Genomic DNA, 25396 nt, shown 5'->3' with positions numbered 1-25396 from the left:
ATATCGAAACTGATTATCATTCAGCATGAGACCATAAAAGTACAAAGTTTTTATAATGGATAGTAAGGAGGATATACAGAGGGGTGAACTCATTGACTCTGCATCATTTCTGCTATGTATCATTTGTCTTAGATGTCCTACCCTGTTCATTTTCCCATCTATCTGTTTTGTTTTTTCTTTCTTTTTTTAAAGCCTTGTTTTACATTCAGCTGTAGTAGTATACCACATTCAAAACACCAGTTTGCCTAAGCATATTAATGTTGGACCTCATACCATACTCAGCAACAACTTTTGCAGATAGAAATCTACAGCTCCAAGGCATTCAAGAACCACGTACTTCTGTTCTTAGCCACCAGAAAGGCTTTCCATGTTCCTTATGTTTAGCTTGTATGCCTAGACCAAATCCTAAATGCGCACCTATTCAAACCAATACCAAATTGATGCATGGCCAGTGGCCACTGATATAGTATAAAATATTTAAGATATTATGGATAGTGGCCACTGATATAGTGATATTAATATATATATTAGTGTTGAACTTGATTCTTGTTCATTTCTTTTGCATTTTTAAATTTTTACAGCAGTTTGTTCATTTTTTTTACAGGTTGAGGTAACATGGCTCAATCAAAGGCAGCAAGGAAGGGCAAGAATGTCATGGGTAGAGATGCCCTTCCTCCCCCAATATCATCAGAGTCTGCTGCAAGTAATGTTGAGGGAAGAGGACTTAAATACAATGAAAAATATCCATTGTGGAAATATGTCACAAGAGAGGGTGGGCCAAACAACAAGGGAAAGGGAGGAGGCAATGTGCCATGGAAATGCAACTTTTGTAACATTTCTTTCAAAAGCACATATTACCGTGTGAAATCACATTTGTTGGCTATACCTGGTTGTGGAATTGGATCTTGTAAAGTTATTACTTCACAAAAGAGAAAAGAATTGGAAAAGGAGGCCAATGTTGGTATGGAACATGTGGCACTGGCTTCAAAATCAAAAGCACCCAAGGGCAAGAATGAAGACCCCCTTCCATTTTTGAGGAAAGCCACCACCAAATTTCCATTTGAGAGTTCTACTTCTACTGGGGGACAAGCATTAAAAAGAAGATCACTTGGTCCAATGGACAGGATTTTCCAAAAAGAGAGACGGGAAGAGCTTGATCTCACCATTGCCTTCTTCTTCTATCAAAACTTCATATCATTTAATGTTGCACGTTCACCTTTATTTGTTGAGATGTGCCGAGCTCTAACTCAAGGGGCTCCAGCAGGGTATGTGCCTCCTGGGTCAGAGAAGCTGAGAACCACATTGTTGACGAAGGCAAAAAAAGAGGTGCAAAAAATGCTCGAGCCTATTATGGCATCATGGCCAACATCTGGGGTTAGCATTGTTTTTTATGGATGGACAGATCCAGCACGACACCCAATCATCAACTTCATGGTGTCTTCCTTGAATGGTCCAGTTTTCCTGAAAGCAGTGGATACACTTGGCGAATACAAGGATGCACAATTTATGGGTGAGTTATTTATTAGAGTTGTTGAAGAGGTAGGTGTTGATTCTTGTGTGCAAATCATTACAGATAATGCACCTGTTTGCAAGGCGGCTGGCATGATTGTGGAAGCTAAATATCCACAAGTGTTTTGGACACCTTGCATTGTCCATTCATTGAACTTAGCACTGAAATCCATTGCTTCTGATGTGCTTTGGATTGGAAGCATTATTGAGGATGCAAGACATATCCGTAACTTTGTGCAAAATCATACAAATGCCCTCACTATCTACAAAGAGTACAGCAATCTATCATTGTTGAAGATTGCTGATACATGGTTTGCATCTTCATTCATGATGTTGAAGAGGTTGAGGGAGGTCAAGACTGCTCTTGGGTCCATGGTTATTTCTGAGTTTTGGTCTTTTTGGAGAAAGACAGATCAGGCAGCCTCTAAAAGAGTGAAGGACACGATACTAGATGATGCTTGGTGGGAGAGGGTAGATCTAATTATTCGGATCATGGACCCTATCATCTCTTTGCTTCGAGTTGCAGATACAGACAAACCCATCCTAGGAGAGGTTTATGAGGGATGGGATTCCATGATTGAGTCTGTGAGGAGCATTATTCTACAGAGTGAGTGCCCCCAGTATGAGACATCACCAGAGGCCTTCTGCGATACCATACATGATATTCTTGTCCGCAGATGGGACAAGAATTGTACACCTTTACATTGTTTGGCTCACTCATTGAACCCCAAATACTACAGCCATGAGTGGCTGAATGGTGGACCTTCCCGCAGATTCCCTCCTCACATGGATGGTGAAATCTCACAGGGGAGGAAAGAGGCATTGAAGCGGATTTATCAGGATAGTGCATTGCTTGCTGAGGTGGAGGATGCCTTTGCAGAGTTTTCCACTGGCACTGGTCGATTTGGAGGTTATGATGTGATTAGAGACAGGGGGCTTAAGAAGCCCTACTCTTGGTGGGCAAATCATGGGGTAACAAGCCCTCCTCTTCAGCAGTTAGCCATGAGGCTCCTCTCTCAGGTGACTTCATCCTCTTGTTGCGAGAGAAATTGGAGCACATATGGGAATTTGCATACTGTGAAGAAGAGCAGGCTTGAGCAGTCCAGGGCAGAGACAATGGTGTATGTGCACACCAACCTTCGTCTTATTTACAGGCAGAGGGAAGAGTGGTTGAGGGGAAAGACAAAGATGTGGGATGTCTTTCCTGATGATATGGGTCTGGACACCATTGTTGAGTTGGCATTGGCCAACATGGATCTCGGTGATCCAGTGCTAGACCCTATTAGTTTTGATGACTTAGAGGGGTCAACCTCCATACCAGCAGATGCAGAGGCGACTATGGATACAGGGGAGGAGGAGGATGCAGAGGAGAGCAGTGGGGACCATGATGATGGGGACAGTGATGCTGATTGATGCCTTGAGGCTTGTATACCTATAGTTGTTTTATATTTTCTATTTCTATTTGCCATTGGCATTGCACCAACACTACCTATGTAACAGATTTTGATTTGATGACTTAATGAGAAAACTACAGTTGTCAGTGTGTTTATCTTACTATCTTGTAGTTGTAAGTTGTCTTTCAGTTATGAATTATGAATCATGATTTAAATTTTTAATAGATTTATCATTTATGTGACCAGTACCACTGACATTTATTTGAATTTTGTATGTACTATGCATGCTAATAGCTATAGATGAAGATCTATGTTTGAAATCAATAAATTTGTATCATTAATTAAAATTTGTGTAAGAAATATGCTAATAACTAATTTTTATATATATATATATATATATATATATATATATATATATATATATTTAATAAATATAATATATAACGTGTCCTAACGTGTCATGTTCCGGGGGTCAGCGTGTCCCGAATCCGACACCACGAATCCCGAATCCTACGTGTCCCGAATCCCCGTGTCAGGTGACTTAGATAACAAGTGGTATCAGAGCACTTTTTTGGGCAAAAGTGGAGAATTTTTTTGCATGAACTTTCAAGGGCGACGAATTTGCAGATCAGATCTGTACATTTTGGGGCAAAATCTGCAAAATCTAATTGTAGATATGGATTCTTTGTGAAAAATACCCAATTTCAAAAAAAAAAATCGGCTGAATCTGGACATCCCCAAATACCCAATTTCATTGATCTAAAAATCAGTGGTGTTGCAAACAATTTTTTGGGGCAGCGAGTTTGCAGTGCAGATCTGGACATCCTGGTGCAAGATCTGCAAAATCTAATTGCAGATCTAGATTCTTTGTGAAAAAATACCCGATTTCAAAAAAAAAATTCAGTCGAATCGGAGTCCGGATGAGGGAGATATTGCTGATTTAAAATCAACTCTTTTTTCAGAAATTTTTGTGACGGCGGGAGAGTTGCAGCGCAGATCTAAAATTCCAGTGCCTGGATCGGGACTTCTATCACATGAGCAGATGCAGAATGGTTGTTCCATTTCCGAAAACAGGTCATAATATGGATTCTGAGCAATATTGACTAAACTGTGACAATTTCAAATTTTCGCCAAGTGATTTTTTTTTCAAAACACCCTTCATGACGATTTTATATTTTACAGGAAAAGATGATGGTCCTACTATTGAAGAATACATAAAAGAAATAAAGTCAGTATGGGAAAAAAATTAGAAATTTTGGGTAGTGTACCAATTTAAAGATGAGGCCTACAAATAGTAGAAATCAATTTACAACACGCAGTTGCCTAAACTTTCAGATAAAGAATTTGAAAAACTCCTTTTGGACAAATGGTCTCAGGCTAGAAAACAAGATAAGGGGAAACATGTGGGGTTATTTCCTACTAGTATATCCTTATTGCGGGTTCATGGATTGATTCAGAAAGAGAAAATCATTGTGTCTATAAATCTGAGTTGCAAGCAAAATCTCATAAATGTCAACTTGGCAAAAAAATTGCAAGTGCCAGCAAAACACATTGATAACACACAAGTTGATGATGAGGAAGTTCAAGTTGATAAGGATTTGAAGCTTTCTATAGATAAGTATGTGTTGCATGGTGATTTTTGTACTTCAAATATGGATAACATGGATATTGTTTTGGGATATCTTTGGATGGAATCCGTGGGTACTATCAATATTAATGTGCAGAAGAAATTCCTGAAGCTATGGCATAAAAAGAAGAAAATTATATTGCAAGATATTTCCATTAAGACCCAAGCAGAAGCACAAAGCTCTAAGGACACTTACATATCAGATGATGAGCAATTGATGGTCGACAATCAAACACAAACAGAGGCTAAAGCAGAAAAGGTTACAGGTGCTGACACATCAGATAAGGGCTCAGTGGTTGAAGTAATATTGGAAGATAAGACACCACAGCAGGCACCACAACATGCACCAGATAACAGTCAGGCTCCAGTAAGGGGTGAATTAAAGAAAAAGACGCCGTGGATTAAAACTTCAACATATCATCACCCATATCACCCCGCAAGAAAACAACCAACAAGATGGCAACCAATTAGCCACAAGGACAACAACCCCCAAATGACAGATAGAGAGGAGCAAAGATCCACCTACTACACATCAACACAGAAGAGCTACCACGATCAACTTCCATCTCAAGCGAGCGGGGCACCAGTGAGATCGAGGGTTCACCTTTCTCTTGGATGGCTAGATGCACGTGCATGGTACCAATGGACTACTCTTTTGAGTATATCTTATTATTTGTGTTCTTCCCATGTTTCGGGGACGAAACATGTTAAGGGGGGTGGAATGTTATATACCTAGGGGCGATAATATGGGGTACAAAGGGAGGTACCCAAGGGAATAATGTAATAATGGGATGGGCCATAGTAATAAATAAGGTGGTTAACCCGTATCATGTAAGGGACCACAAGTAGTTAGTAATAATGTAATGGGCCCATGGTATTAGATAGATGGTATTGAGGGAACCATGGTAATGACCCATGGTATTATATGTATGAGGCCTAAATAGAGGCTAGAGACTCCACATTGAGGGATGTCAAGGAATATTGTATGAACAGGCATATGGCGTGTGGAGTGTTCTCCTTCCTTAAGGAGTGAATGTATGGTGTTTCCCTACCTTAAGGGTTTTGAACAATAAAGAAGAATTTCTATCTATCTCTCTTATTGCTTTTTGGTTTATTTGCATTGTCTTATATTTTCAGATCAGATCTATAACACAAATAAACTTCATCAGGTCCTTGCCAGACTTCTAGTCCCAAATAATAATGCATCAGCCCAAGATCTTTCATGTCAAATTCTGTTGCTAGTTGCTTCTTACATTCTTCAATTCGACCTTCTACACCAATCAAGAAAAGATCATCTACATACAGAGAATGATTACAGGTTCTCCATCTACAAAATTGATATAAATGCTCAGATCAGCAGAACCTTTTGTGAAGCCTATTCTTTGAAGTATGCATCCATTCTAGCATACTATGCCCTTGGTGCTTGCTTGAGGCCATATAATGCTTTCTTCAGTCTACAAACATATGCCTTCTTGTCTTTAACTTCAAATCCCAAGGGTTTCTCTTTCAGAAATGCAGTCTTGACATCCATTTGATGGATGTTTCATCCCATCAATGCTGCTAGAGAGACTAATGAACGAATCGTCGTATATCTTGTTGTTGGAGCAAATGTCTCTTCGTAGTCGATGCCTTCTTGTTGCGAGACACCTCTAGCCACAAATATTGCCTTAGACTTCTCTATACTTCCATCTGCCGCATGTTTGATCTTATAGATCCACTTGGAAGTTACCACAGGTTTGTCTTCGGGCCTAAGTACAACCTCCCATGCTCATTTCTTCATTATAGATTGATACTCTTCATTCATGGCATCTTTCCATTCCTAATGATTGACAGCCTCTTAAAAATTGGATGGTTCTGCTTCTATTAGTTTCGTCATGTATGCAACATACCCAACATATCTTTTGGTTTTCTTGCCTTCTCTAAATGAGCCTTTCACTACCCCATGACCTTCTGCATCAAGTAGTGTAGAATTCAACCAATTAGGTCTTTTCCTTGTTTCTGGGATGGCCACGGGTTGAAGATTCACTAGGACCTTTTTTTCATGGTGAGATTCTTCTCCTTCTGTGTCAATTTCTTCCTCAAATACCAGAATTTCTTCATCATCAGAGCCTACAGGAAGTTCCTTTGATTTCTTGAATGTTAAACTTTCATCAAATATGACATCTCAACTAACTTCTATGTGAAGTCCTTCTTTTATGTAAATCCTATAGGCCTTAGATGAGTTGTTATACCCAACAAACATTCCCTTCATGCCTGATGGATCCAGCTATATACGAACACCCAAAGATCCAGAGATGATCCACAGATGGCTTCTTTCCAGTGAACACTTCCTCCGGAGTTTTGTTGTCTAGGGACCTATGGGGACTTCGATTCTGAATGTAGACAGTTGTCTTCGTGGCTTCTCCCCACATAAACTTAGGTAGATCCTAATCGTGTAACATTGCTTTCACAGTTTCTTCAATGGATCTATTCTTCCGCTCTGCAACTCCATGTTGCTCAGGATTATATGGGACTATTAGCTCCCTCTTAATCCCAGACTCCTTACAGAATGCTATAATCTCCTTGGATGTATATTCTCCTCCATTATCAGATCTTAGTATCTTGATTTTTCTTTCTGTAAGGTTCTCCACTTCAGCGTTGAATTCTTGAAATTTTGTAAATACTTCATCCTTGGTTTCCATTAAGTAAACCCAGCCCTTTATTGAATGATCATCTATAAATGTGACATAAGATAGATAACCCCCAAGTGATTTAGGAGTCATAGGGCCACATACATCCTAGTGAATGAGATCCAAGATTACTTTTGACCATGAAGCACTACTTCCAAATGGTCTCTTGGTATTCTTACCCAATGCACATCCCTTACATACTCCATGATCTTCCTTAAGTTTAGGTATTTCATCTACTGTGGAGCTTAGAGTTGGAAGGATTTTGAAATGTAGATGACCAAATCTTTTATGTCAAAGTTCACATGGGCTAATTTCAACGTGAACTAGGGCTTGGGCTAAAGGAGATATCAGTTTGTAAAGTCTTCCTTCTTGAATGCCAATGACTTTAGCTTGTTCTATATTTGAGTCTTTACTCCATACAACAACCTTTCCATCAATGAAAGCTACTCTATCACCCTTATCTTGTAAGCTTGAAATTGAAAGTAAGTTCTTATGCAAACCTGGAACAAATAGAATGTTGTTGAGGTGGATGTTGCTTCCATTCTCCAGCTTTATAGAAGTCGATCCAATACCCTTACGGGATAGCTCTTGTTATCTCCAAGTTCCATTGAATAAGTGGATTTACCTTTTAATAAGGTCTTCAATTGTTTGGGATGGTCAGCCATGTGTCTTGATGCATCGCTATCAATTACCCAAATGTTTTCATCTTGGAATGTGCTAGAGAGAGCCGAGAAGAGACCTTCATCCTTTTCCTTGATTGATACCTTCTTTGAAGAAAATAAGAGACTCCATGTTTTCTTGATACCTTTCTTGAGATGGCTTGCTATCTTAGAACACTTCTTGATGAACTTCTTCATTGAAGAGGAAATCTTCACGATGCCCTTAGCTAACCTTAGCTCTAATACCATGTTGAGAATGCGATAGAGCAATGAATATGTTAATTCTCTTCAACTTGATAATTGTTTGTGTTATCTTTTACCTTATTAGCTTTGATCCTGATTATTATGATGTGAGAAACATCAAACAACTACCAAAACAATAAGAACAGTGACACAGTGTATAGGCTGCAAGCCAGGGCTGAAACTCGTCCTCTTGAGGGGAAAACCCTTAAATCTCTTCTCTTCTTATAGATCTTTCAATTGACGAATACCATGACCTAATGACTCAGACCAATACCCTCCAAGATCAAGATCAACCTCTTGAGATAGTGTACAAATTTTGTACTTTCCAAACCCAAGCAAATCTCTTCCAATTGCACCAACTCGGCCTCCTACTGCAAGAACTTCGACCTCCTACTGCAAATCCGAAATTTTGACTCCCCAGCAACTGTTGCTGCCACACGTGGGAACTTCAATCCTCTTCCTAGAGCCTTCTTCTGTCCTTCGCTTTCCTTTCCTTGTGACTTAGGGCTAGAGAGATACCCTTAGTCGCCTTCACTTGCCTTCTTCCCTTCCTTCATCCCAAGATCAAACTAGATGAAACCCTTGCACAGAAACCTTAGCTTCCTCCAGCGCATGAGAGAGAGAGAACCACTGTTGATAATATCGGCGATATATCGGCGATATTCGGAAATATCGCGATATTTTCGGCAAAACGATATATCGCCGAGAAAATATCGCGATATTTTCTCTTTTGAAAATATCGCGATATTTTCAAAATATCGGCAAATATCGGAAAATATCGGCAAAATATCGCGATATTTTGAAAATATCGGCAAAATATCGGCTATATTTAAAAATTTGAAAAAATTATTTTTTATGCTTGCCGATATTTGCCAATATTGCCGATAAGATATTTTCTGGACCCTCGCCGATATTTTGCCGATACCGATATTTTCAACACTGGAGAGAACTAGCCCAAAACACTTCGTCCTTCTTCGACCTTTTCTTCGTCCTATTCTTCGCATAGAATGGGAGATGAGTGAGTGCCGCTTTTGAGGACGAGTTCCTTTCCTTATATAGGCTTCTTCAAGCGGTAGACGTGGCTCTTCAATTAGGCCAACTTGACAGCTTCTAAGTCGACTTGATCTTGGAGGGTATTCCGACAATTTAAAGACAAAAATATTTTTTCTTTACAAGTTACAATGTGCCCATTGGGGTTTTCAATATATGACAATGACTCTTTTGACTTCTAGACCTAGGACAAACCCTAGAATCACTCAATGGGTGTTTGACCTATAAAATAAAAGAACTTGAGCATGAAACCCATGCTTCAACAATAATAATAATTTCTTTTAATTTTATGATTTACAAAAGATACATTACATACTTATGAATACCAAACCTAGTTACACATTTTTCAACACCGACAATCTCACAGATAAAAACTGCTTGAATATAGAATAATTTTCCCCTTTTTATATTAGTTCAAACAGTATTCTTAGTTAGTAATAATATCATGGATGAGTTATACAACATAATAAACTGGTACACAATGCTAGCTCAGGTGGTCCTCAATCATTGTTATCTTTTAGCAGTGTTGGTAAATCTACACGGACCATGCTAAAGGCCAAAAAGGTCCATCATTATTTTGATAGCATAGAAGATAAGGCCTGGATGTGTGACAAATGAATAGCTTCTCTCTTGGGATTCATAACAAAGTTCTGAACTGCCATTATAAATATAAACTAGCGTTTAAGTTATGACTGGTTGTGTAATTGAATTCCCACACATCAATTATTAAAAGTTTCATTAAGAAACCCTTCTTTTACTGCCTTTTAACGTTGTTTAAGCATTGCCTTAAGTTAAAGCCTGAAATTTGGATGCCTTATTGTAAATGTCAATTAAATCCCCACAACTACAAGTAATGGTGCAGATATTATAGAACCCGTCCCTCATTGCAGAATGAAACCCACGTATGTGAACCGGAGCCTCAATAGTACAGAAGAACATAACCATTGCTGTTCTTCTATAATCTAAAAATGTATTTCTCCGAAATTTCAAAATCATAGGATCCCTTACAATTAGAGTCTAGCAACTTCATAACTATAGTTTGTTTTCTTTGAAATAATACATCTTATCTTAAAAAGAAATAAGCATATGTACAAAGGAGATAATAGAAATTACTTTAGTGTAGTCAGAATTGCAATAACATTAGAATAAGAAGAAGCAGAGATACTTTTAACATCCTCAACCAACAAATGAAGAAATGCTATCATCAATTACGGTCCTCATATGTACCTGTAAACAAATGACAGAAGATCTTTCCAGGAGCAGCATATCAAGTATACTCTTGTTTCGGCTGATCCAAGAGTCTCTGAATTGGCTTTCTCGACTGTCCTGTAAAATTAAGTCCAAATACCCAAAAGATGAGTCCAAGGGACAAGAAAAAATTGACCTGAAGAATGAACATAAATCAAACCTGCAAGAAAAGATAAATTAATGCCTAAAATAAGGAAGCTCTATTTAGCATGATATTAGAAGCGAATATCAATAACGTATACAAGCATAACACAGATATATGCTTTGTCCCCACATAATTTCTTTCAAGGACCTGTCAATAAAAGCATTATGTATTTGAAAGGAAGGTTTTGCATGTTTCTCTTTCGTTAAAAATGAGAACAAGTTGATCCTGCTTCCTAGTACATAAAAGCCAAAGATCAAAACATGGCGGAAACAAATAAACGACAGATCAAAGAATATGCTTAGCAATGGTTTATGGATTGGGCAAGAAACAAAATGGAAAAAGAGAAATCCATGCCCAACATATAGAAATTATCTCATCCTGTGGAGAAAAAGACAATGACATATAAAAACAGCAGGGAAAATAAAAGAAGCACACGTGCACATTCCATCGAATATTTCTGTTATTAAAGATCAATATCAGTCGAGACTCAAATGCAGATTCATAAAACAGAGAAAATACTGCAGTATTACACACAATACATCTAACAGCCGTGATGTATACTAATCAAAATCTGCAAACATAACTCAGATATCTAAGTTGATTAGTTGCTCTACAGCTGATAGGATAACAAAAAATGTGACTTTACATCATACCAACATGTAATGACATGGCGCCCAAAGGGGTTGGATCCAATGGTGATTGGGTTCAATTCCAATCAGGGCTTAACCTGAAGCCACCAGGGAACCTTGAGGTAGTGGTCGATTGTGTGGTTGCAGCCAGAGAGATTATGTTAGATGATTTCATGACCTGTGTACAGATAAGCGGATCAAAGCCCACCCCCATGCCTTTCAATTTAAGCAAACCCCTAGTGAGCAGCTCTGCTGGTGATGGCCACCTTATGAAGTTTTATGTAAACTATGAGATCCAAGGTTCAAATCCCCCCAATTAACCTGTGTCTACAAAAAGGGCACACGTAGAAACCTAGAGATTAGAGTGATAGTGGTCGGAATCGACCCTGAGTCATGCAAAAAAAACCAGCCTAATTGCCAAATCCTCTAGATAAAAACAAAAAAACCAACCAAACAATGACATGGCATGTAACACACACATACCTATTATTCTCAAAGAAAAAGGTTATGTATACCAAAATCTTAGTATACCAATTATAGATTACAGGATTGACACTAATTATACAATACTATGACTGAGCTTTTAAACCTACCTCACACACTGGTTCACGTACACAGATACAAACAGACCTTAAGTTGCCAGGGTACAGGTACATGGAAGCAGGTATGGGTACACCACTTTTTAAAACATGGGGCAGAAGTATGTCAGGGGTACATATATCAAATCCTATATCTGCAATAATATATAGAAAAAGAGAACTGCCATTAATGTAAATGAGCAATGATTCAGATTCACTTATACATTCAAGAATCAGATCACTTCAAAGTCCAGGATTCACCAAGTGACGTTCATGATATAGCATTGGGCATTTAACATTGGCATTCTTTCCGTCTAGACATGGTGAAGACAAAATTGAAAAATCTGAAACTTCAAACTTGATGAAACTAAAATGTCGGTACCTGGGGAGAGAGGAATATTGATAATGATGAAGAATGCTTGATGTTGAACAATTGGCATTGACACCAATTTCCTGTAATAAAAACAAAGAACGATGACCCACTTCCTCTCTTCATCTTTGCTGATCTTTCTAAGCTCATATAGCTAAAACCAAAAATGTAAAAGTGGGCATGAAATTAGAAAGTTTAAAGGTGTAAAAGGGAATAAGTATAACTGTATAACACTTGGTTGCTTAGGTTCCTTGTTGGGCATACACTAAATGTTGGGTGTGGAGCCTGATTATTTTCTATATTCAAAGGTATCGCCACATAGGACCCCAGTTCGAAATGGGGGCGGCAACGCCGCCCATAAAATATTCACTGCAGGGGGGGTCCGGGGGGTGGCGGCTGCAACCTTTGGGAGCCCCCCCTTGGCGGGGGGGTTTCGGGGGCAGCGCCCCCGAAGCTAAAAACAGCTGTAAAATTGCCTTGTAAAAGTATAGTAATTTCTAGTCAATCTTGGCCGTTCATTAGGCGGATGATCTGACGGTAGAACTTATGTTTAGTTTAGGGTTTTTTGCCCTAGAAGGCAATCCCTCTCTTTGTATGAGGGTATTGTATTTGAGGTTGTGTGATAGATGTGTATTCTGTGAGCGAGAAACAGAGAGGTGAGACTGTGAGAGAAAACAGAGGATATTACAGCGGATTTGCTATAGGTTGTGTCTCTTCATTTTGCTGGATAATAGAAAGGAAGGATTGGCTGTTCGGGTGGACGTAGCCCAAACTGGGTGAACCACGTATATCTGTGTCTCTCTTGTTTTGTGCGTTTTCTGTGTTTATATTTCTGCAATATTTTATGTCTTCCATTGCTCCATAATATATAATTTTCTAACACTAAATGCAACCTTGCTGGAGCTTTTTAACTAAGAAACTTTTCTCCATGTTAAAATATGATCTGGACTTGTGCAGGGACGCAACAAAATACAGATATATACATAAACACAGATGTAGCAGAAATAAAACTTCATTTCAATAATATCAAATAACTGAAATATGCTTACACACAGAAATGGAAAGAAACTAGCTCGGGCGATGGTAGCTTATCTCTTAGAAGAGATGTGGCGGCTACATGCCTCTAAACAGTGTTACAATGAGGCTCAAGGGCCTTTTTATTATTGAACAGCAAGGGAAAACTCTAAACAACCAAAACCCTAACCCCGGGAGATGGAACACCAAGAGTTTGTGGGCCCCGTTGGGGTTTGTTGGACAGCCAACTTCCCAGGATTGTAACTTGGTCATATTATCTTTGCTTGGTGCGTATAACACCTCGTTGGAAAGATCTCTCCGAGTACTACAGGATTTGTCGCAGGCTCGTAGTCGTAGACTGCTGCAGACCTCAAAAAAAATGTCATGTAGGGGGTCAAAACTGCTCCAAAAGTTCAAGACCCGAAAAACTGCTAAAAGTAGTAAATGCTATTATAAACAAGGAAACTGATGAAACTGACTTGAGGTCTAGGTGGAATAGGCAGGTGGCCACCAATATCCACCTAGATCAGTCCTCCCTCCTTAGGAATCAATCATCTCCATTGCACGCAGAGCCTCCATGAGGTGAGGCAATTTTTGTTGAACCTGCTCCTTAGTGAACCACTTGCCCTAGTGAAGGAGTTGACCCGCTTTGACAACTCAATATAGTTGGATCCTCTGTTGGCGAGTGTTCTTGATCTACATGTCTATGATTCGATCAGGTGTCGTATGTTCCATGCAGTTGGGGTTTAACTCTATTGGTGTGAGTTGTTCTGCAATATCAGATGTGTCCAGCGATGGTGGAAAGTATGGCCGAAGGCAGTCCACATTGAATATTGGGTGCAGGCCAAGGAACGGTGGAATGATGAGCTCAAAGGCATTGTCCCTACAGCCTTGGTGATGGTGTATGGCCCATATTATTGAACAGCAAGGGAAAACTCTAAACAACCAAAACCCTAACCCCGGGAGATGGAACACCAAGAATTTGTGGGCCCCGTTGGGGTTTGTTAAACAGCCAACTTCCCAGGATTGTAACTTGGTCATATTATCTTTGCTTGGTGCGTATAACACCTCGTTGGAAAGATATCTCCGAGTACTACAGGATTTGCCGCATGCTCGTAGTCGTAGACTACTGCAGACCTCAAAAAAATGTCATGTAGGGGGTCAAAACTGCTCCAAAAGTTCAAGACCCGAAAAACTGCTAAAAGTAGTAAATGCTATTATAAACAAGGAAACTGATGAAACTGACTTGAGGTCTAGGTGGAATAGGCAGGTGGCCACCAATATCCACCTAGATCAGTCCTCCCTCATTAGGAATCAATCATCTCCATTGCACACAGAGCCTCCATGAGGTGAGGCAATTTTTGTTGAACCTGCTCCTTAGTGAACCACTTGCCCTAGTGAAGGAGTTGACCCGCTTTGACAACTCAATATAGTTGGATCCTCTGTTGGCGAGTGTTCTTGATCTACATGTCTATGATTCGATCAGTTGTCGTATGTTCCATGCAGTTGGGGTTTAACTCTGTTGGTGTGAGTTGTTCTGCAATATCAGATGTGTCCAGCGATGGTGGAAAGTATGGCCGAAGGCAGTCCACATTGAATATTGGGTGCAGGCCAAGGAACGGTGGAATGATGAGCTCAAAGGCATTGTCCCTACAGCCTTGGTGAGGGTGTATGGCCCATATCAGAGCGGGCGAAACTTGCGGTGGGGCCCAACGAGGCGTTCCTTCTACAGATGTAGCCAAACATTATCGCCCACTTGCAATTTGTGTGGCACCCGATGCTGATCATGTCGCTGCTTATACTTAGCATTGGCTCCGTCCAATAGGTCATGGACCTGTTGGCGGATGTGTTGAATGCGCTCAATAAATTTGTTACCCCTGTCAGCTTCAAACTGGACATGAGTCGAATCTACCTGAGTAGCTGCAAATGGTATGGCCACATCAATGGGACATAGTGGATGGAATCCCAATCCCACCTAAAAGGGGTTGTGGCTAGTTGAGCTATGGAGAGCTCTATTGTAGTTGTGTTGGACATAGGGGAGGCTTTCATCCCATGTGCGTGGATGCTTTGAGTTGTACATATGCAGAATGTGTACAATCATCATGTTGACGACCTATGTTTGGCCATCAGTTTGGGGATGGAAAGTCATGGACTTAGTGAGCTTGGTATCCAACATCGACCAAAGACTTGACCAAAATGTGCTTAAGAACCTGCTGTCCCGATCTGAGATAATAGATTATAGGATCCCAAACTGTACCCACACTCGTTCAAAGAAGAGCTTAGCAGTGCCTTCTGCAGTGATACTCTTCTTGCAGACCGCCAGAATGGCCATCTTAGAGAATATGTCAACGACCACGAAAACGCAGTCGTTGCCATGCTTAGTAGAAGGAAGGCCCAACATGTAATCCATGGAGATGGATTCCCAAGGTCAACTAGGAGTAGGCAGAGGAGTATATAGGCCTTGCTTCTTAATGGTCGGTTTGGCAATGGCGCATGCAATGCAAGATCTAATGTACTTCCCAACATCCTGTCAAAGGTTCGGCCAATAAAAAATACTTCTGCATCATTGCCATTGTTTTCTCTATCTCGAAATGTCTAGCAACCCAATTGTAGTGCACCTCCCAAATCATCTTGGCACACTCACTTGAAGGAACACAGAGGTGTCCTAGGTGGCATAACAGTGCATCTTGGAGGTGAAAATTTGGAACTTATTTGCCTTCCAGGACTGTCTGGTATGTGTTGCCAAATTCTGGATCGCTCTTGTAAAGATGCGGCCACCCCGTAGTCTCATGCCCATAAGATTTGAGCATAGTGGTCAGCGCCATGACTGGCGGTCGGCTAAGGCAGTCTGCAACATTGTTGGTGCTACCCTTCTTGTACTTAATGTTCAAATGGAACTATTGCAGGTATGTGGACCATTTCTGCTGGCGATCGTTCTAAAACTACCCTTGTGTTTGTATGAACTGCAGAGGTCGGTGGTTTGTGTGGATGATTGTTTCCTTCCGCATAATGTAATGTTTCGATTGTCGGCAAGTCTGGACAATGGAATACATCTCTTTGTCATAGATGGGATACTTTGAAAGTGTCTCACTGTGATATGCCACATGATGACCCTGCTAAGTAAGAACCAATGTTCCACCAAGACTTCGGGACGGGGAGACGCGGGTGCGGGGAGACGCACAAGGGGACATGTGGGAGTACCCTCAAATTTTAGGGAAATTTAGGGGGGATGGGGGGACGTCAGGGTATATATATATTTTTTTCCTTTTTAATATATATATATATATATATATATATATATATATTTCAAATTCATATTCAATAATGAAAGCATAAATACAATGATACATACATAATTGAATTAAATAATGAAATACATTGATCCATACTCATCATCCTTACTAATACATACATGATTCATCCATAGACCACGAGATTCAATAATGAAATACTCTAATCCATATTCATGATTCATTATTCACCATTCTAGAATCTACATTGATTTAAAAATTAAATTCATCATTCATAATTCTAGATTCTATATTGATTTAAAATTAGAATTCATCATTTAACATTCTAGAATCTAATTAGTACTAAGCAAAATAGACTATAATAGATACTGAAATCTGAATACTAGAATAGTAAATTGATATAACTAAAACTCAAAAACAGTGGAGTGATGGGTCTAAAAGTCACTCTAAAGTACAAAGAGGGCTTGGTGCTCTTGATTAAATACAAATTCCATACCTTTGTGCATGACAAAATGCAATGGAAACATTGCAATCCATCGAATCTTGAACTCTTGAAAAACCGTTAAGTCTACTGGATTTTGAGTGAAATCTAAAATTCTACTTTCTCCATATGAAATCCAATGAGATCGGAACCACTCTCAAACATCCTGAGTCATTTCATGGTAATGTTAAAAATTTAAGTAAAAGGATGAAAATGAAAGATAAAAGAGAATGTCACTTTTACTTTAAGAATTTAACATTACCATGAATTGCATAGCATTAGTAGGGAAATATGGTCAAACACTAGGTTTTCCCTGTCATAAATCATTGTTTACAAGCAAATTTAATGGGGGATGAATTGCCCATATTGAGGGCCTTTTGGGGAGTCGTGTCCCCCACACTGGGAAAACGTCCCCCCCCCTGTGTCTCCCCGTGAGGGGGGATGCCCAATCATCCCCCTTTTGGGGAGTCGCGTCCCCCACACTGGGAAAACGCCCCCCCCCCCCTGTGTCTCCCCGCATCTCCCCAAATGGGGGACGTGGGGAAACGTTTCCCCAGACGTCCCCCCGTCCCGGGTGCGTGGGATGCGAGGGGTGCACGCACCCGACCCTAGGGGACGCGTCTCTGTGGAACACTGGTAAGAACTGCACCAATAGCATAGTCGGAGGCATTTGTCTCGATCTCAAATGGTTGTCGCAGGTCTGGTAATGTGAGCACTAGTGGAAAGTAGAGACGATGCTTCAACTCGACAAACGTCTTCTATTGGGATTCGAACCAAAAGAACTTTGCTTTTGCTCCTCCCTTAGTGATTTGACCAAAAGGCCAAGTGATATGAGAGAACCCCAACATGAACCTGCAGTAGAAGTTGGCAAGACCCAGAAAGTTGCAGAGCTCTATTAGAGTTGTTGGGGCTGGCCAATCTCGAATGACTTGTATCTTGGTTAGGTCCACATGCACACTCCACTCATCAATGATGTACCCTAGATATTGAACCTAGGTCATATCAAAGTGCATTTCTCCAAATTGGCACACAACATGTGTTGTCGCAGGGTTTGGAGGACCTGTCAAATATGGTGGAGGTGCTCTTCCCAACTTTGACTGAAGATCAAAATGTCAAATACACCACCACGAATGAGTTGGTGAAGTGTCGCAAGATGTCGTCCATCAGCCTCATGAAGGTTGCGAGGGCATTCGTCGACCTGAAAGGCATGACCAGCCATTAGAAAAGGCCCTCCTTGGATTTGAAAGTAGTCTTCCACACGTCGGAAGGTTCAATCGGTACCTGGTGATAACTAGACTTCAAGTCAATCTTGTTGAAATATTTGGGCCCCTTGAGCTGGTCCAAAAGGTCATCAATCTGTGGGATTGGATACCTATTCCAAACAATGATCTTATTCAGCGCCTGATACTCAATACAGAGTCTCCAGGTCCTGTCCTTCTGTACCAACACGATCGGGCTCCCACAGGGTGATGAACTTGGCCTGATGTGCCCAACTCCGGAATCTACCTCTTGATTTCACCGTTCTCCAGAACAGAGCGTCGATAGATCGCCATTGGGTAGCGGCACGCCCGGGGTCAAATTGATGGAGTGTTTGACCTGACAGTGTAGAGATACCCCTATGGGTGTGGTGAAGATGTCCCTGTACTCCTCCACAACCTTGTCCATCTGCTGTTGTCATGCAGAGGAGCCCTGTCTGGAGGTCATGGCCACAATCTTCTTCTTGCCCTGAGGGCGAATCATAAGGAAAACAAATTTCCTAGTCGAGGAAATGATCTTACTGCATTTCTTCACATTGATCAAAGAAATGGTGGTAGGCAGTGCTACCTCCAGTATCCTTTACAACTTATTGCCCCAAATTAATAGTAAGAGTGCGAGGCTTACACTCATACACAACACACTGCTTCTACAAGTATGGTTGACCTAATAATACATCACAAACTTCAAGAGAAGCAACGTCACACAGTACCTCATCTGTGTAGGGCTTGATGTTGTAGGGAATGCGGCACTATTGGCTAATGCGAGATCTCACCCTTGGCGAAGCCACCCAATGGTGTACAGCTGCGGGTGAGGTGTGGTTGGTAGGCCCAACCGCTTCATGACCTCTGTTGAAATGAGGTTCTTTTGGCTCCTGCTATCGACAATGAACTGCAATGGAGAACCCTTCACCCACATCTGTGAGTGGAAGAGCCGCTCCCCCTCCTCTAGATCTTCGGGCTCATCCTTATGGATCTTGGTGGTGGCAATGGTGGCACTAGGCTCTGCATCGATAATCTGCTTCCCTTTGTCATTCCCCTTGTCGATTTCTGACTTAGAGTCAGAACATGCATCTGATTCGGAAGCCTTCAACTCGACCACTAGTGACTGCTTGGCTCGACACTCACTTATGTTGTGAGTGGGGCTCTTATGGAACTCACACCATTTCCCTGTGTCCTTCTTTGTCTTCGTGGTGTTTTTCTTTGCTTGCAGCTTCGATGGGTTGTCCTGGGTCGCCCCGCCTTGGCTTTGTCCTTTGTTCTGCAGGGCGCTTTTCCCTTGCTTCGGATTCGCAGATCCAAAGTCTCACTTTTTCTGTTTAAATTTATGCTTGATCTTGACAATGTATCGATAGGCAACGCCAAGCGAGGAGATGTCCAGGAACTCCATCTCGTCCTGAATGTACTTGTGTAGAGAGCTGCGGTACTTGAATACCAAATGCCGCTCAGAATCCTTGACACCCAGCTTCGTGTGAAGGGTATGGAAAACATTTGTGAACTCTAGCACATCTTGGTCCCTTCCGTGTCACAATGTGGTCCACTTATGTATTTGTCTTCATAGCTCCCGACTGGGTAAAATTGTTCCTTGATGGTGTCTAGGAAAGAATTCCAAGTGGGTCAACTGAAAACAATGAGGATTCCCTTACCACTTTATAACTGCCAAATCAAGACACTGCAAATTATATTAGTTCAAAAGTAATGCTCTAAGCTAAGGCTTCGCTACGCTCAATGTATAATATGATATAACAGCAGGCACAGCACAACGCAGTGCCTTCTTCCACCCACATGTTCCATCTCTTTTCATTTCATTAGTTGTTGTAAGTGTTCTTCCTCCCCTCCCCAGAGTGTTGCTTCCTCCCATAAGTAACTAAGTGTCACACTGCAACACAACAACCCATCACAAAATGAAAGAAGAATCATCACAAAATGAAAGAAGAATTGATTCAAATCACTTCCCTTCACCACGCTCAAGGTATAACCTTCCTATTCTTCCACATGTTCAATCTCTTTTCAGCAATTTTCCTGGAGATCTTTCTCATTAACGCAACCCTAATTTTGCTCATTCATGGGGTTGTATTGAGTACCTATACGAAATATTATTATCCACTGCTAGTATGGTAGAATTAATGAATAAAAGAGTGAGCTAAAGGCCAGTAGAATAAGGTTAGAGGGTCCTGATAGCAGCCCTAGTGTTCTTTAAGATTGATTCTTTCTCGTCATTTTGTTCACAATAGGTTTCCCACCAATCCTTGACAGGTGGGGCAGCTTTGAGGAGTGCAAAAGTAATATTTTCGTGATTGGAAAAGTCATGAACTGAAAAATATTCTTCCAACAAATTTAACCATCTATCTACAGCATCTGCATCTATCTGGCTTTCAAATATGAGAGTGTCAAAGTTAACTTGTACCTTAAAAGGAGTGGCGTCTCCAAAGTGGTTGTTGGATGAAGATGTGTCGCCTATGGGTAGCCGCCAAAGGATCTAGGCAAAGTTATCCATCATCGAGTTCCTTTGTCACTCGAGGGCTTCCTCGAGCAATATTTTAGAAATATCTCCTGCCCCCTTGTCTTTCTTTTCTTCCGCCATGGGAGGTCGTTAGGGTTTGTGAGGCTGGTCTTGCAAAGGTTCAACTAGTTCGAGCCCTAACTCCTTATACTTTGACCTTGTTGGGGACATGCAAAGAAAAATAGAGAAAGAGCAGACCGCTCTGATACCACTTATCCAAGCTTATGCAGGAACGCAACAAAATACAGATAAACACATAAACACAAAGATGCAGTAGAAATAAAACTTCATTTCATTAATATCAAAGAACTGAAATATGCTTACATACAGAAATGGAAATAAACTAGCTCGGGCAATGGTAGCTTATCTCTTAGAAGAGATGTGGCGGCTACATGCCTCTAAACTGTGTTACAATGAGGCTCAAGGGCCTTTTTATTATTGAGCAGCAAGAGAAAACCCTAAATAACCAAAAATCTAACCCCAAGAGATGGAATGCCAAGAGTTCGTGGGCCCCGTTGGGGACCTGGGGTTAGTTGGGCAGCCAACTTCCCGGGGTCGTAACTTGGTCATATTATCTTCGTTTGGTGCATAAAATACCTCATTGGAAAGATCTCTCCGAGTACTACATGATTTGTCATAGGCCCATAGTCGTAGTCTGCTACGAACCTAAAAAAAACGTCGTTTAGGGAGTCAAAACGGATCCAGAAGTTTAGGACCCGAAAAACTGCTAAAAATAGTAACTACTGCTATAAACAAAGAAACTGATGAAATTGGAGGTCTAGGTGGAATAGGCAGCTGACCACCAATATCCACCTGGATCAAAATCAACATCAACGTACCCAAAATTAGGGTAGATCTCCAAATTTGGCCCGAGCATGGTGTGGTACGTGGATGAGTTGCAGGCTGCAACATACTGCTGGGTAAAGCAAATATAAGTAAATGTACATTTATGATACATGGCTACAAGTACAAAGAATCCATCACCTAGGTACACATACCCATGCTACTTAGAAATAGACACAAACATATATGTACATATAGATGCACATACATAACAAGCTAATAGGTAGCACCTACTTTCTCACAGAGGGGCGGGGTGAGGAGCTGACCTTTCACCCCTTGCTTCAAAGTGGCTTTATGTATACATATGCACATACATACATAATGCGCTGATGGGCTGACCATTCACCCCTAACTTCAAGTGGTTTCATGAATAGATGTGTACATACATAATGAGCCAATAAGAAGCACCTGCCCTCTTGCCCTCTCTTTATCACACAAAGGAGCAAACTGATGGGCTGACCATTCAACTCTCCCATTTATGTGTGTATATATATAACCAGCATAGATCCATCTTAAATACTGATCTAACATGAGCCGAGAGTGATCCAATTTCTTCACATGTAAATTTTTTTTATGAACCGACATTATTTAGCTATTTTGTATAGTTATTTAATTTTTTATTTTATTTTTTAAATTATTATTTGGGCCGACCTAAGCGAAATTTCAACTTTGATGACGGATAGACAGGGTTACACATCATACTGGGCTGTAAAAAAGCCTATCGGCTCAATGAGCCATCAGGTAGTTTCTGCCCTCCCTTAGGACACAAAGGAGTAAAGTAATGGGCTGACCATTCACCCCTCATTTCAAGTGGTTTCGCTCGATCCTTTTAAAGAGAGTGATTGCTGCAGGTCACTGGGACTGCTATGGCCAAAAACATAAGCAGCTACATGGTAATGATAAAAAAAATTCGGATGGAACCAACCTGTCCAAAGCCACAATGAGAATATAGGTGTTTATGGTTTGGATATATTCTTTTCGATTTGGCAAGTGCCCCTAGATCATAGGGACCACTATTAACAAAATAATAAGCAGCTAGACTACAATACGTAAGAATGCCACAGTGAGAATGGCCAGTGTCTAGTAAACATGGAATTATTTGGAATTATTAATCCTTGAGCTTGACCAATTCAAAGACGTATACACGCATACTATGTTACCAAAGACAGGAAATGGGAATGAGAGGGAAACGTAATGGGAACTGGAATGGAAAGAAAAATAGGGCCAGAGGAATTTGGGGTTAAAAATGTGAAACAACCCCACCCTTCCCTAAGGTATATCATGCACATTAAACTGATCAGTGATGTAACAGAAACAGGTCTCTTCGTTAGGCTTCTGCTAACATATTGCAGGCAATACCCTTACATAATATACATTTCAACATTTCTATATTAATATCGAATTGATGCGATGTAACACGCACTTCAACATTTCCTTATTACTTGGAATTGAGGCTTTGGTCTGAAAAGGCGAGTGTGTGAACCCACCTCACCATTGATACGCTTGTATATTGGCGCAAGAATATTGAACGTTGTGCAGGACACCGAATTTTCTGCAGGCTTATCATGTCGGTCACCATTCTTAAAGCACAAGGCCATATGCCTTCGGTTTTTTACCCTACAAATATTGTGCATCACTCTTCTATGGGTGATACCCAAAAGCTGTTTTTGTAAACCTCCATTGCTGAGCCTTTCTTCTAAAACCATTAGACCTCTGCCTTCTCTCGATACCATGCCTCCTCTCAACATACTCGGATTGCAATGGTATCGAGAGAAAAGGTAATTTCTTCCTGCCCTTACTTTGGTTATAAAGTCCACATACAGCAGAGGCCCTTGCTGTATATAACCCTGTGGTTGAAGGCTTCTGTATCGTGTGGTTCCGGAGAACCCCAGAACAGAGGGTGCTGCTGCAGCAGCTGCACTTTTTAATAATGAAAGAGTTAGGAAACATGGAATCAATAACTTAGCCAATTGGAATGCAATTTCAGCACGAATAGAAAACAATGGAATGTGATAGCATGGATTTTACCAAATGCCGAGGTCCCCATTTCAGAGATATTTCATTTGATGGAACCCCTGCGATTCCTACGCCTTCCGCGTACTTAGAATGTCGGCAATTTTGATAAAAAAAATTAGAATGTGGTCAAGGGCCAGCCACGGAGTCCCGAGTCCCGACATGTTGCCTGCAGGGACTGAAAACGTCAACTCGCGTTCATACGGATGTCTATACTTATTATATTTCTCTGCTATATTAATTGATTCATATTTGGCAACAGGGTTTGTGGACCTTCAGAGTAATCCATTTCACCCGGTATCTACTGAGAATCTAAGGATAATGGATTTTAAAGATTCCTTTAAATCCGGACCGCATCATCAGGAGATTCTAAAATATTTTTAAATAAGATTTATGTTAATTTGCAAACATTTTTAAAATAATTTTAATGGGAGGGTTCGTTTTGGATAATTTTATTTGTTAATGTATAATTAGATTATTGGTTTATATTAGGTAGTGTAGTTTGATAATGAGGTTATGAGGATAAATCATATTAGTTGGTTCAAAAATGTTGATAAATCTTAACTATGTAATTAATCCGAAAGACTTATATCTAATATATATATTTGTTAATAGAGTCATATAAATTAAATAATTATCATTAATAAATATCAAATATTTAATATTTATTTCAGTCATTTTAAATTATTAAAATTTAAAAAAACAAATGATAAAAATAATTAAAATACAATTTTATTTAAATTATATATATATATATATATATAAATATGATGTAATCTAACTTACAGACGAAATAGCTTTTTTCACGGGTATTCACCAAAATCGGCAATACAATTTCAAGATTTTTTTATTGTTTAAAATACATTTTTGAAAGCATAAATACATTCAGCATCCTTGAAAACCATTTTCAAGGGAATTCACCAGAATTCACCAAAATCCGGCAATACAATTTCAAGATTTTTTATTGTTTAAAATAAATTTTCGAAAGCATAAATGGATTGGGCACCCTTGAAAACCCCTCGAGCACTGGAATTATGCATATTAAACAATTTAAAATCAAGATTTTAAAAATCTCTTCGGATTTTGACTAAAATTAACGAGAAAAATGATAGTGAAAAAGGTCATTTCATCAATAAGTTAGATTGTGCCTTAAAAACTTATGCAACAAGATTCTTAACCACAAAGATTCACCTCATTTTGCTATGAAGATTCTTAACATGTAAATAACAAAGATTGACCTCATTTTGCTATGAAGATTCTTAACATGTAAATATACTTTGTTATAATGCCTTGGCTTACTAATACCTCATGCAAGAATAATAGCAGGCATACTATGCATGCATATGATAGCTACATATGCATGTGTCGCATACACCACACTAGTATTTATATACTAAATTAACTATAAGTATTAAATACCATGACACTTCTTGGAATAGAGGTTCTACTCATCCATCAACACCCATATTGCTTAATGTATGGGTAAATACTAAAAGATGGCTATATAAATTATATATTTCAGATTATTAATAAAAATTATATTAATAAATTACTAAAATAATTAAAAATATATATATAAGAAATTAATTAAAATGGCTAATTAGTATAATGTTATAATCTTTATATTAAAAGGAGTATTTTAATAAAACATAAAGAAATGTAATTTATTAAATCATAGAATATATATATATATATATATATATGATGATGGTGGTGGTTACCGTCTGCTGAGACCAAATAATGATCTATCAGACCTAAAAAGACAAATTATTTATTTTGATTTAAGATTTTATTCCTATGCTCAAAAAGCTTGGAGAGAAGCCTCTCGAGTTCACTATAATTTTGGCATTGTAAAAGGCTAGGAAGGTCAGTATTGTAACAAAGGTTGTGAAATTGAGATCTAATGTGGTTGTATGC

General features: G+C 39.7%; 1 protein-coding gene across 1 annotated transcript in view; it reads right to left on the bottom strand.

Annotated features, from left to right (window-relative positions):
* Positions 1-23662, bottom strand: part of LOC149146766 (putative calcium-binding protein At1g02270) — a 37318-nt gene extending 13656 nt beyond the window's left edge. The window contains exons 1-3 of the mRNA XM_089452993.1: positions 23495-23662; positions 22954-23381; positions 10379-10477 (exon numbers count right to left, since the gene is read on the bottom strand). Of these exons, the coding sequence (XP_089309119.1) occupies positions 10379-10477; positions 22954-23381; positions 23495-23513 (546 nt within the window). The 5' untranslated portion in view covers positions 23514-23662. The remainder of the gene's footprint in view (positions 1-10378; positions 10478-22953; positions 23382-23494) is intronic.
* Between the last annotated feature and the right edge of the window lie 1734 nt (positions 23663-25396).

The sequence above is a fragment of the Pinus tabuliformis genome, chromosome X, assembly GCF_031772625.1.
Source record: "Pinus tabuliformis cultivar Carrire ecotype Pingquan chromosome X, CPIR1, whole genome shotgun sequence".
NCBI classification, from domain to species: domain Eukaryota; kingdom Viridiplantae; phylum Streptophyta; class Pinopsida; order Pinales; family Pinaceae; genus Pinus; species Pinus tabuliformis.
This window is presented reverse-complemented; position numbering and strand designations above follow the sequence as displayed.